Below are 14,918 nucleotides of genomic sequence, written 5' to 3' on the forward strand. Positions count from 1 at the left end.
AGTATAGTTTTGTATTAGTAGATTTCTCTTTAAATATTTATTTCCTAAGTATTTATGCTCCTTTATTTCCATGGTTTTAATACTGACTTCTGTCTTCCTTTATGGTTCTGTAACTCCCTTACCCCAGTGCAGTTACTCTCTACAGTAGAGATTCTTAAACCAGGCCAGTGAACCTTTGGGAAATCCAGGGTTACCTCCTGGGGCTTCATGAACTCCCTAAAACAGTATACCAAAGTGTAGTATTGTAGTGGCTTCTGTGCATTTGACAGAGAGTTACTGTAACTTTCATTAGATTATCTTAGGGTATATGACCCCCCAAGTCTAAGAATCATTGCTCTAAAATTTTCTCTTTTTCTTTTACCTTTTGTTCCTGTTTCTTCTCCTTTTTCTCCTTGAGATGGTTTCATTCTCTTTTTATTTTGCATGATTGTGTTTTGGTGTTTTAAAATGCTTCTTGTTTGATTGTGCCCAGTGTGTGGTATTCTCGGTTTATTGTATGCCTCTGATCCCCGCCCTTCTTTCTGTCTCTCTCTTGTCTGGCCAACAGCGTGGGGATGTGCCAACTGCAGGGTTGTCCTGTCCAGCCCTTCTGGGACGTTTACTTCTCCATGCTACCCTAACGACTACCCTAACAGCCAAGCTTGCTTGTGGACCCTGCGAGCCCCCACCGGCTATATCATTCAGATAACGTTTAATGATTTCGACATTGAAGAAGCTCCCAATTGCATTTATGACTCATTATCCCTTGAAAATGGAGAGAGCCAGACTAAATTTTGTGGAGCAACTGCCAAAGGCCTATCATTTAACTCAAGTGCGAATGAGATGCAAGTGTCCTTTTCAAGCGACTTTAGCATCCAGAAGAAAGGTTTCAATGCCAGCTACATCAGAGGTATGTAAACCACAGGCGGCGCCAACCTTCTGCTTTCATTTAACATGTTCTACAGTAAACACCGGGACCAGAAGACAGAGTTATGTGCTTTTATGTGAATGTGAATGATTAGGATTAGAATTTAAGGGCAAGAATCTGTTAATATTCACTGAACATTCTCATTAGCAATATACAGTTACCAGATCCAAAATCTGGTCACAGTAGAGCCAAATTTGTTTATATTGTTTATATGCAGAACATTTAAAGGCTGCTTGGAAGATATTGTAGATATTCCACAGCTAATAATTAAAAGCTGCAATACTGACAGCTCTTCACTGAACATTTAAAATATTCCTTTTCAGAAATCATTTTATTTTAGGCTTTTAAGATGTTGCCCTTTTAAGGAACTGTGCTAGGGGACAAATATAAAAAAATTAGCATATAAAATAAAAAAGAGCTATTTATAACTAAAGCTAATAAACAACATAGCCTGAGGAAAGCCCCTTAAAAATGACTAATGAAAGGAAAAAAATATTTCTTTCAAACATATTTCCCAGATTTTGGCATATTAAAGCATTTGAATAATCTCAGTCTCTCTAAAACCTCTCTTTGCTTAAGGAAAACTCAAGCTTCAAGAGTAGCTTCGTAAGTAGATGTCATGCGTGAAAGAAACAAAAGAGAAAGGCACCATTATGAAAATGACCCTCATCATTATAAATTGTGTTTTCGGTGGCAGGGTTATTTACTATTTGTGATTGACATTAGATGCATATGTGATTAATTGGAAAACGGGCTTTAATTTTTCAAATAATGTTTTAAAAATTGTAAAACATTACAGGAAATTTGAAAATAAAAAAGAAGCAAAGTGGAATTGCCCATATATCTATAAACCAGCCATAACCACTAATAAAGTGTTGATGGACATATTTCCTTTCAGTCTTTTCAATAATACATGTAGAATACTGGGTTCCTATTACATAAATATCCCTCTGGGTAACTAGAGCTCTCAAATGCTTTGTGTTTAAAAAGTAGGCTAAAAATCCATGATTCTATTAAATTCCACCCTGGATTTTTAACTAGAATGCTTATTTTAAAATGCTTTTTTACCATAGACCTGTTCTTGGTATATATTAAAAAATGTTCAAACTAGCATTCCTATGAAGCTAGCATTAAACAGAATTTTCGAGGAAAGCTACTTCTGTCTTAGTCAGTACATGTTTCATGGTGTCTATTACATTAACAGAGGGTGAAATCCATTATATTATTTAACAATTTCACATGTGTCAAAGAGACTAGGCTGATTCATTTTACTTGGAATATATTATGCAGATGGTAATAGTAATCCATTAATAACCAGTAACATTAGTAATCAATCCTAACTGTAGATTAACTTTAACAGACACTTTCCTAGTGCTTTCCAAGTATTAATTCCTGTTGACCACCTGTATGATATGTGCCATGGTCTTTCATTTTATGGATGAGCAGACTGAGGTAGAGAGTGCTGAAGTAACAGGTTCAAGGTCACACTGCATTTTGTGGAAGAGCTGGGATAGGAAGTTGCATTGTCTGCCCCATTTTCCTCTGCTCCTTGCTCTCCATCAGAAAGGAGTGCAGAGGCCTTGCCATAAAGGAAATATGGCTTAAAATTCCATTTTTATTTTTATTTTTTTATTGGACTGCCTCTCCATAATAGGAGTATTTTTACCTTTGTTCCTGAAATGTCCTGGTGATGGGGAAAATGAATAGGAAATGGGGTATCTGAAGTAGCATAGGAGTGTTTAGGAAGAGTAAAAGTCTCTTGTTAATGAAAAATAGAACTATTAGCTATTATGTTTAGAAAATTATTTGGAAAAATGTATAAACAGAGCTTTCCTGAAACAGTAGTTTCCTTAATTTGGGTTTTTGAGGGTTTCGTTTTTTGTTTTTGTTTTTGTTTTTGTTCAGGTCCGGTATTAAAAAAAGATATTTATCATCTTGGTCGTCTCTAGCTCAAAAGTTTTGATGTGAGATCCCACCGTGATTAGAGTTAATATGGGTGGGGTTACATATTGCTGTTATTATTGGTACAAGGTGATGGGTTGGTGATAGAGAATCATGAAAGAGGGTTGATGGGGCAGAGGTCAGTCAGTCGAGTGGTGTGGTGGGGGTGGGCATATCAGATGTTTTGTATCTCTCATTAGTTCTTATTTGAAATTAATACATTTTATCTGTTATTATTTTTCCTAGTTGCTGTGTCCTTAAGGAACCAGAAAGTCATTTTACCCCAGATGCTAGATAGTTATCAGGTATCTGTTGCCAAAAGTGTCTCTATTCCAGAACTCAGCGCTTTCACTCTCTGTTTTGAAGCAACCAAAATTGGCAAGGAAGACCATGAATGGATAGCTTTCTCCTACTCAAATGCATCTTTCACACAGTTGCTTAGCTTTGGAAAGGCCAAGAATGGCTACTTTATTTCTATTTCTGGCTCAAAATGCTTCCTAAACAGCGTGTTACCTGTGAAGGATAAAGAAGACATTTTCACAGAAAGCTTTGAGCAGCTCTGCATCATTTGGAATAATTCTCTGGGTTCTGTTGGTGTAAATTTCAAAAGAAACTATGAAGAAGTTCTGTGCGATTCTACCATCAGTGAAGTTATTCCTGGAAATGGGAAGTTGTTGTTAGGCTCCCAGCACAATGAGATTGCCTCCCTAAAAGGGGACATTTATAACTTTCGACTCTGGAATTTTACCATGAATTCCAAAGTCCTCTCCAACCTCAGCTGCCATGTGAAAGGGAATGTGGTTGACTGGCAAAATGACTTCTGGAATATCCCCACCCTAGCTCTGAAAGCAGAAAGCAACCTAAGCTGTGGTAAGTCTGGGCATGCCCCCCCTACCCTTTTTTAATTATTCTATGAATGTTGGTGAACAAGAAATCATACACATGTACCTGTGTCTATGTATGTGTGTATATATATGGGTGTGTATGTTCTTGTGTGTGTATATACGTAGTTGTCATTAATGAGCTTTTGATTTTTAAAATGTTATAGGCTCAGCCAAACATAGTATACATTTGATTACAAACCTTCGTTATTCAATCAAAGCTCTTGGTTCTACCATTTTAAAGTTTTCCTTATGTCATAAAATATCACACAGTTTATCACTGATGTAACAAAAGTTGTAACTGTCATACCTCAAATAGAAAGGTTAACACTGGGACTGAAACAAAATAAATTAATAAGTTATTGTTTTTGATCACAAAGAGGTACAATAAAAAGCTGATCTTTATGAAATTTCCATTATGTTATTTAAATAAACAACCACCACTGAAAAGGAATGGTATTTACTCAGCCAGGATAAAATATTAAAGCTGTCCATTTTATGGAAAAATCTTCGAGAATCAGAAATTATCAAATTTTTCTTTGAACTTTCTTCTCTGTTTGAAGATGAGCATTTGTTGTTTGTTTCGAATACTCGTAATAGTTGCTCTTTGAGAGACTTAAAATGTGATATTACTGAAGTAGCTAAATGCAAACTATTTAGGAAAATAATTCCATATGACAACATTATATTAAAATAGACTTCTATCAAACATTCTCTATGTACCTAAGTTAATTTTGGAAGTCCTTATTTTATTACAGGACTGATTAAAATACAAAAAGTAAAGTTTCATTGTCACTTTTGATAATGTAATATGACTAAATCTAAAGTGTTGATAATACTTTTTAGTCACAGAAATAACTTTCATTAAAAGAGGAAAGGAGGATTCTGATGTTAAAAAGTAATTCTCCTACCCCCTTAACTCCCCATGTTGCATCTCCTATCCCTCATATCAGGGAGATCATATGATAGTTGTCTTTCTCCGATTGACTTATTTCGCTAAGCATGATACCCTCTAGTTCCATCCACATCGTCGCAAATGGCAAGATTTCATTTCTTTTGATGGCTGCATAGTATTCCATTGTGTATATGTACCCCTGGGGATAAAAATATATTATATGTTTATAAAAAATAAAATTAATAAAAATAAAAAAAGTGGAAAAATTTAAAGCAGATTTTAGCATGAATAAAGCACCTTAAAAGTAGGATGCATTCAATCAACATTTAGAGCCAATGATATAGCATTTATTTCACTTTTTTTAAGTTTAAAAAGATACTACATACATCTTATATATTTTATATAGTATTAATGTAAATTTTGTACATTTACAAAATGTACAATGTACAAGAAAAAGCAAATAAAAAAGCGTTTAAACATTCAAAAAAAAAAGTAATTCTCATGTGACTTTGGAGGAGATTTTTTTCAGAACTTCATTCTCAATAGTTTGAACAAAGTAGGACCCCTTTGAAGACCTGAGACCACTTCCCCCATTTCCCTGACCTGTGTGTGCCCTTCTGCTCTGGGGAGCTCTTGTCACCGAACTCTCAGTGTAAGTCACCCATCCCTTCTTGTGGTCCATGGTGATCCCGCAAATGGTGAGAGGTTATGAAGTGATGTCATTTGAGGGGTATTTTCTTGTGGGTTGTTGGGCAGAAGGTAAACCACAAGCATGTTGCAGAAGAAGACTGCAGAACTCTGTAAGAGCTGATGGTGTTCCCCAGCATCCTCTCAATCTGACTAGCTACAGAGGGTGGTCAGGGACCCTTGACAAGACTTTCACTCAGTGAAGAAATTGAGAAGATCAAGTGTCTGTGTTTGGTGTGGGTTGGTGAACAGTGAGAGGGCAGTGATAGTCTTCTTATGTCCAGGGTAATTATTTTTGCTCTAGTGGCCTGTTTTCACCATATCTTTGGCTATTATTAAAAAGTCATAATATAGACCATTTAATAGTTGCCTTTCTACGGGGAAATATTTGAGGACTATGGCAACCAAAAAAAATTTGAGTAGGTGTATTAATAATTGCTAACACTTAAATTATGTGCTTAACTTGAATATTCACTGCATATTTTCTAGGTACTGTTTTAAGCCCTTTACACATAATCACTCTTTTCTACAACATAGACCCCTGATGTGGGTCTTTTTTTTTTTTTAAGATTTTATTTATTTATTTGAGAGAGAGACAGTGAGAGAGAGCATGAGCGAGGAGAAGGTCAGAGAGAGAAGCGGACTCCCCGCGGAGCCGGGAGCCCGATGCGGGACTCGATCCCGGGACTCCAGGATCATGACCTGAGCCGAAGGCAGTCGTCCAACCAACTGAGCCACCCAGGCGTCCCTGATGTGGGTCTTATTACTAACTCCATTTTGCAGATGTGAAATCTAAGGCCCAAAGAAATTAAGTAACTTATCTAGTGTCAATTAATAAGTGGCTAAGCCAGGAGGTGAACACAGGAATTTAATTTTAGAACTATGTCTCTTACAAGAATAAATTCGACTGTCTTTTGGAATAAACCGGACTAGAAGATGGGACATACTAGAGTAGGTGAGCTAGTTCTTGCCCGGATAAGGAGTATGAAGGCCCAGGAGTGATCTGTGGGAAAACACTAGCTTTCTGGGGCATAAATATTATATTTGTTTTAAACAAAAGTCATAAGGTTTCTTTCCTGCGTTGCCTCTTAGATACATTAATGTGATAAAATGTGAGGGAAGTACATGGATTGATTTCTAAGCTTCTCTAGGAAATGCTCTAGACCAGGGGTTGGCAAACTAGGAAGCCCTATGGCAGGCCACCTATTTTTGTAAATAAAGTTTTATTGGACACAGCCATGACTAGGAGGCTTTGTATTGTCTATGGCTGCCTCTTGCTACAGGGTCAGAGTTGGTGATGGTGGAAGACTGTAACATGGCTCACCATCCTAACATTTTTACTATTGGCCCTTCCAGAGAAAATTTGCTGATCCTTGAAAGTAGTCTAAAAAATCATGAGGGTCAAACCTTCTGAAGCACACACTTTGGATGACTATGGTAAAGACCTGCTAGGTCTCCAGGGCCAGGGGGAGTCAATCAGCCTCTCATGAGCTCATTTAGCCCTCAGACATCCATGCTGGTGGTAGCATTTAGTTGTTCTCATTTATTTATATTTGTTCCACACAATGCTTTTAAACAATGATTTCTTTCCAACATTAAAAAAATGATTTCAAATAAAAATAAATTTTTGGATTTGCTGGCAAACAAGAAACGAAGCCTGGGCTAGTCTTGCTGCCAGGCCAACACAGCTGGAGCTAGGTGGTGTTTGCTCCTTGTGAAGGGATGGGCGTTCTCCTCAGCCCTTACCGCTCTCTGTATTCTTCTTCCACCAGCCCCCTTTCATCTTCAGATGGCCTTCTGGCTCCAGGAGGCATTTCTGTTTGGGAATTCCAACTTTAATTCCTTCACTTAACATAGGGCAGGAAACTAAAACTTAAAAAAAAAAAAAAATAATAAAGTTAAGGCAGTTGGTGAACTAACACGCACATCTCCTGTCCCCCTTCCCCAGGATTTATATCTGGGTGTGTTCACATTTTCTTTAACACTCTCTTTAAAACTCCTTTCCCAAGGCCGAGGATTACTGGGTCACATCAAACATATGCTGGTGTAACATAGTCATCTATATGTTTTCAAAATGATTTCATTGAAAGAGTAGCACAAGTTACAGACTCAGCGGGCTTGAATTCCTTTAATTTTTATAGCAGTCTTCTTGACATTCCACAATGATCTCAAACACCCCATTCCGTGGATTCAGATATCCTGGGCTGTGTTTCAGGAGTCATCACTGGAGAGGGAGTTTCCCGCTGTTCAGTCATCAGCTTTGGGAGTTGAAGAACTGGAGTCACTTATTAACTGGCAGGAAATACCTGTAAGAGAGAGGATATCTAAGCTTGTTAGCTAAGCAGAACTTTCAACAAGTGAAAAAAAGTTTACTCTGTTAACATTTTAACCTTTCTTTTTTTCCTGGAACATTTGGCTTGCTGTTTATCGTAACAGTAATTTCCAAAAACTAATGATCAGTACAGTAACCAATGGGAAAATAGAATTTCATGCCTAACATTCCATTGGACTGACAATGTCTGTTAAATATGACCTTTAATTCCAGATTCAACTTGTGGTGGAAGAATGAATAGATTTTCCAAAGGTCTGTTGCTGAGTAAATTATGATATGAAAATTAAGATGGTAAAACAGAACTGATTATACTAACATTAAAACATCCTGTCATTTGTTTCAAATAGTAAATATCCTAGCCTTAATAAAATCAACATGTTATTAATTAATGTTTCAACAATTTCAGATTTAGACTCTTGTTTTCCTACACTATTCTAAGCCTTGTGGGGAACTATATCTTAATTAAGAAATTTTCAGCAGGCTGTTTTTTTTTTTTTTTAAACACAGTTAATCTTGTCTGTTTTTTTTTTTTTTTCAGAAAGACTTTATTTAGCAGTAATTCTTTTTCATTTTTTAGCATCATTCTTTTTCTTAGAATTTTTACTTTATAATTTTATTTTATTAAGCATATTTTATTTACCCAATTTTATTAAATGTATTCAGTTTTATGACCTCCATAGATAGTTTTCTCAGTGAGTGGACTCTTTAATTATAACTGCAAGAATTTGCCTGTGTTATGTTTTAAGTTTAGGTACTGGCTACTGTCCATCAGTTTTCACAAAGAACAAATAGTGCCTTCTATACGAGTTTTATTTATTTTCCTGATGACTGCTCTTTCCTGAGGAGTGGTACAGTATAACCCAATAAACAGTCTAAGCTCAAACAAACTACATTTATTTAACAAAATTTATTAAATACTTCCATTTATGAACCAGTTTTGGATGTAGAGATAAGACACAATTCTTAAGTACCCAACTTTTTTGTTATTCTTTTCTAGAAATTTTTGGATTTGTACTGACTTTTATTTTCACTTCCAAATTTTTGTTCTTAATTACCAAGGCTTCATCAACTCTTGGATTCCTACCCTTTGTCAATTGTTACAGTTCTGTCCTTCACAGCCATAAAATTGTGACTCACTATTGGCTCCTTCATTCATCCCTAAAAAAATTATTGAGTGTAGCATTTTTAGATAAAGGAATTCTTTTTTAAGTAATAAAATCAGGAAAAAATTACTTTACCTTTACAGAGGACTCTATTCTTTGAAGATGCCCCAAACTCTTTATGAGAATTAAGGGGTCCAGAAATAATGTTATTTTAAGTATATTTATGAACAATTATAAAATTCATTTTAATAATAACTGCAAAGAGGGAATTGAAAGCAACTATTTTTTTCTCATTATTGCCACTCGCTGTGAGGATTTGGCTATTTGGATTATCATTATGTAGAATATAAAATGAGTTCTTGGCTACACATTAGCCATTTTTTACCACAACCTGTGTAAATAGTGACTCCTTTCAGTGGCAAGATTTTGGAAGGACAACAGATAGAGAAGAGAGATTAACAAGTTTGCACCCTTTCATCACCTGTTCATTTTCAGTGACTACATCTTGCAAGGAAACTTGGCACTAAGTTTTACAGTTAATATTAAATAAATGCCTTTAAAAACCTTTGTGGTATCCACAAACATCAGTGAACATACATAGGTCACATTCTGAATATAGTCACTTGATAATAATTATATTATGATCCAGGAAAGAAAATTGTCTCTTCTTCCTTAACAATCTGGTTCATAAATATGTCCACCTAGGAAAACTGATGCTAGAATGACTTTTTTATGCAGATACGCTGAAAATGGAACTGGGTAGAAATAAAAAGTTTGTGTATACTTTGTATATTTTATGTATTTATGTAATTTGGTGTATTTGTAATAAAGCTTTCATTTATCAATGTAATTTTCTGCTAATTACATTGGTCACTTGTGAAGCACCTGGGTGATTCTGTCAGTTAAGGGTCTGACTTTTCATTTCAACTCAGGTCATGATCTCAAGGTCATGGGATTGAGCCCTATGTCGGGCTCCCCTCTCAATGCAGAGTCTGCTTGTTCCTCTCCCTCTGCTCCTCCCCTGACTCTTTCTTTCTCTCTAATAAATAAATAAATAAACAAATAATGAACTCTTAAAATAAAAAAAAAAAAATTGTCGCTTATACTTACACCATGTAGTCTCCAGATCTAATTTCTGTTTCTGTATCAAATCATCATAAAACAGTGTTTACTGAGTGTTTATAATGCAGTATCAATTTGCTACAGTCTAAGTACCTAAAAAAGGGCAACCAATAATTTAAATATTGAGAAATATTATAATTTCCTCTGACAGGGGTGTCCCATATTAGAATTTATTCTTGTTATCATACAATGACACTTGTTACTATACAATAAATTTATAATTGTTACCATACAATGAATATTAAAAAATTATTAAGTATCATGCTCTAAATCATAACTCTTCTGATTCTTTCCTCATTTCCACCTTTGAGCCCCTTAACATACTGTGCTGGAAGTGTAATTAGTCTAGAAACTTCTTTCCCACACCGTCTCCTTATCTCTCTTTGTCTTCCAGAGATACTGTATCAGTGCCAGAAAGGCCTAAGGAACCTTTGACAGCCAACATTGTGTGTAATTTGAGAAGCACAGGAACTCCATCCAAGGATATTTCTCTCTCCCTTATGTTGCAGTGGCTGACGTTTCCTCATTTTGAATTTTGAAGCCTTTTTAGTTTTCAGAAATTCCTCACTAAAATATAAGTACCTCACAGAGAAGTAAGGTTCTACAAAAAGGGGTCATAAGTTAAATAAGATGAGAAAGAACAGTGGACAGAAACTTTGACCATAAAATTCTGCCTTAGTCCTGACCAGGCAAGCCTCAAGGTCTGCCTCCTCAGATGCCCTTTTCCACAGTACACTTGTCTAAGTTTCCAGTCTTTCAAACTCACCCTCCCTGTCTCTGCTTTCTTTCATAGCCAGGCTTCCTTTTCTTGCAGTCACTTCTCAAGTGGTGCTCCTGAGTTCGTCATTCCCATGCTACCGAAACTAAATCCTCAACAGTTACCACCAAAATTCCAATGCAGAGTTAAAGGTCTTCTTGGTTTTGACCGTTCTTGACCATTTCAGTATACTTGATATGGCCACACCTTCTGTGAAACTTTCTTCACTTAAATTCTATAAAATCACCTTCTTCAAGAACTCTTTTTACTTCTCAGATTTAGATCTCTTTAAAAAAATATGACTGAAAATAAATAAATAAATAAATAATATGATATTTGAAAATAGGAGTATCTGTGGTTCCATCAAATCTCCACTCTAGCTCGAGCAATCCCAGACACACAGATTTTGCAGCATTTTTTCTCGGCTAGACCTCTTACAAAAACCCGTGTACCTGCCCATGTATCCAGATGTCACACAGGCACCTCAATTCCCATTACTGGACTTATTCATCCCACCCTACCTAAGTCTGCTGTTCTCTTAGTATTTCCTCTTTCCTTCTATGATATCATTATGTACCAATTTCTAAGGCTGGAAACCAGAAAAATATGCCCTAGTCTTCTATTTCTTTTTCTCTTCTCCGATTAGTTACTAAATATCGTACATTCTATCTTTGGATGTCTTATATCCATTTCTTTCTTGTCATCCCCATTGTATTCATGATATCAAGCGTGAATTAACAATATTATTTATTCTTATATATTCCTTTTTAGTTGACCCTGGAGCCTCAAAAGTGGTTTCAGATTTAAACCTAATTTTCTCACTTACTTTCCTTTCATGTTTTCCCTTTCCTCTAAGAAAGAGTTCAAAACACTCTCAGTCATTCATGATGTATCCAGAACTGTATTTGCTAAAGATTGAGTACCCACCTACTATGTGTGTGGGATATGCCATTGGAAGAGTCCTACCACTCATGGTGCCAATATTCTATCAGACCCTCCACTAGTATCCATTACCTATATATCCGATCATTCCTATACTCTACTCCAGTAATGCCATGTCACCCAGGTTCTCAGAACTTTTTACTCCCATCTTGGTGTATATTTCAGTAATTCTGTTTGCTAGGAATATCCATCTCTAGTCTTTTGTCCCCACATCAGTATAGTGATATTACTTTCCTTCTTTGTACTGATTCTCTTTCCCCCTTCTCACCAAGCTGCTAATTATACCCTCCTTTGAGCCACTGAGTACTTACAGCATTGAGAGAACTGTGATTCTATCTCCCATCCTGACGGCAGTGACATTGTCTTAGAGCATTATTCTAGCCTGTGTGCCTCACACATTAAACAGCGATTACTTTTTTTTGAATGGACATGTAAATGTCTATGATAAGGGTTTCTTGCCAGGTAACTTCATAGGCCTGCCTGTAGAGTTGAGTTTTTCTGAAGTAACATTTCTTCCTTGGGCTTAGGTGCCTGATGCAGTTGAGAATGAAGAAGTCATGATTCATGAGATGCTGTTAAAAACTGTTGGGAGGGGGCGCCTGGGTGGCTCAGTGGGTTAAGCCACTGCCTTCGGCTCAGGTCATGATCCCAGGTCCTGGGTTCGAGCCCCACATCGGGCTTTCTGCTCAGCAGGGAGCCTGCTTCCTCCTCTCTCTCTGCCTGCCTCTCTGCCTACTTGTGATTTCTCTCTGTCAAATAAATAAAATCTTTAAAAAAAAAAAAACTGTTGGGAGGCTTTCTGCTTATGCACATCAATTACCTAATTAGACATCTTTTGTTAGATCATGTACCTGCTCTGCCTTCATGTACTATTCCCATAGGACAGTTTGGAAAATGTTTAAATATTAGACTGGAATCACTGTTATAGAAATGTCCTTTTAAAATCAAATACATGTATTTGTGCATGTGTGTGCATATATAAATATTTGTATTTATTCTTCTGTCTTTCTGCATAGTGCAGGTGCTTTGTGATAAGTTTAGCACATCTTCCCCAGACTCATCCTGTTGATGAAAGTCTGTTAACTGTCAGGGAGATTTAATGTAACAGAGAAAATCCTTTATCCTACTAGAAAGCCAGCTCTACACTGTTTCTTGCTGAGGATGAGTCAGAAAGAAAAAAATTGAAATAAAAAGACACAGAGACCAACTTGAAGCCACAGGAACATATTTCTGGAATGGCAAATGGCATATGCTGGTGCCTGTAAACCAAAAATATGTATTTTATGAATATTAATAATATCTAAGTTTACTTTTGAAACTTATCTTTGATGTTTATATTACTTTATTTATATGAATTTCTACCAGAGCTTTGTAATTTGTTCTGTGAAATGGCCCTGGATTTTTTACACAAACTTTAATGGGAAATAGCACTTCTTTTCATTTCATGTGTGGATAGACAATAAATTGAGTTGAAGATTTTGAGGGAAATTTCAATAACCTGATTTTACACTTGTGGAAACAAAGACACAAAGACCTTAAGAGACTTTCTTGATGTTAGAGTATTATTGATGGACTCTTCTGGGGCTGCTCCCATTACGCCAACCATAAGATTCGTGGGCATTGTGGTGGGTTATTTCTTTTTATAATGTCATTAAATCATCAATTAAACTTGTATAATTCCTCTGTGTTGATCAAGGTTCCTACCTGATCCCACTCCCAGCAGCAGAACTAGCCAGTTGTGCCGATTTGGGGACCCTCTGCCAAGGTAGGGAGCCAACATCGTCCTCTGGAGTCTGTTTCCTACTTGCTGTTTTGGATAATGGGGTTGTAATTGTTTTGATTATTATCTTAATTTTTACTTGAGAAGCCAGAAACCAGCAAAACAGAAGAATTTCTGGATGTGTTTTAGTTGTGTGGGTGCACAGTACATACACTGTGGAGAAAGAATGCATTCACATGCTGGATGACCATTTTCCATAAAGGACTGGGTTTTTAAATGTGAATGATTATATGTGATTAAACAAGGATTTATCTCATTTTTTCCTCTTTTTATTCTCAAGAGTATTGCAAAGATCCTGTGTAAATATAGTCATGCAGTATTTTGAAAAGGTATTCATGTGTAAAAAATAAGGGGAAAATTAAGTTAAATATTCAGTTAAGCTTGAGACAAGACCATAAGGCAGTTCATGGTGTACAATATAACTTAAATATTAAGATAAAATTAGTTATATTAAACTAATCTTAATGTAATTATATTATTATAATGCACAATGACTATATTATGGCCAATATTCCAGTTATAAATTATGTACTAAGTAGTTGCATGCAAATAATATATAATTAAAGTTTTAAAATAATAAGTATTTTGCTTTAATTTTATCATTGTTCCTCCTAATTACTTATGACCCATTTTCATCCATTTATTCTATTAAATATTTCTTTACGAAGTAACATGTTCTATGTGCCACATTAAGAATCATGACAATGCCTTTTGAAAAAGCTGGATCTCTTATTAGGAACATCATATCCTGAAAGTGACAGGGGTTAGAAGTGTTTCTAAGTAGTAACCTAAACTCTCTTCTGTGGTTCTAGTGTGGGAGTAGTCAGGAAGAAGGGATGTAATTCAGTATTATGTTTCCTTCTTTTCTGAGACAGTATTTCTCATTATTATTACTGATGAATGATCTATGAAAATAAAGTCATTACAGAATTTCCATGAACTCACTCTAGTCTTGAAATAGTTAAATGAAATAGGAAGAAAACTTAACTTTGCTTAGTTCTAGATCTGAAGGGTTTGTTGTTTTCTTTTAATCTGAGACGCCTATAGTCCTGATTCCACAGATCAAAGACCAAATGCCCAGCAATTCCCCTTCCCCATGTCCTAAATGGCCAAAAAGCATTTTTAAATTCATTGATGTATTTTGCATTAAGATAAATATAATTGTTCATAATTTAAAAAAAGAAAAACTTCAAAACGAATACTTTGGAATGGAAAATTATTTTAATTAAGGATGTATATTTTGAATCAAAGAATTTCACTTTTAGAAGGTAATCATAATCATAATCACTCAATGCATAATCAAGTGAATGTCTTAAATTTAGGTAATATTTTTAAAATTGAGATATATAACAAATGGACATTGTAAAGCAGACGTGCTAACCGCTACACTATGGAACTGCGTAATGGTCATTGTGTATATGAATGTACATCTAGTACAAACATACTCCTAGGATAAACTAAAGGGAGATTGTGTGTATAGTTATTTTACTACCTATACAGCTCCTCCAGAATCCCTTAGAAAGATAATAAAGCATTCTATAAGGGTTTAATCTTTGAAAATTTTAATAGTG

The 14,918-nt window shown here is 35.6% G+C and overlaps 1 protein-coding gene across 5 annotated transcripts in view; it reads left to right on the plus strand.

The window, feature by feature from the left end:
* The window catches only part of ADGRG6 (adhesion G protein-coupled receptor G6), a 137,222-nt gene that overhangs the window by 64,076 nt on the left and 58,228 nt on the right, over positions 1–14,918 (plus strand). For all 5 annotated transcript variants that reach the window (XM_047733099.1, XM_047733100.1, XM_047733097.1 and 2 more), the window contains 3 exons: positions 548–889; positions 3,095–3,718; positions 13,264–13,332. In XM_047733099.1, coding sequence (XP_047589055.1) covers positions 548–889; positions 3,095–3,718; positions 13,264–13,332 — 1,035 coding nt within the window. The remainder of the gene's footprint in view (positions 1–547; positions 890–3,094; positions 3,719–13,263; positions 13,333–14,918) is intronic.

This window comes from Lutra lutra, chromosome 6 (assembly GCF_902655055.1).
Source record: "Lutra lutra chromosome 6, mLutLut1.2, whole genome shotgun sequence".
NCBI classification, from domain to species: domain Eukaryota; kingdom Metazoa; phylum Chordata; class Mammalia; order Carnivora; family Mustelidae; genus Lutra; species Lutra lutra.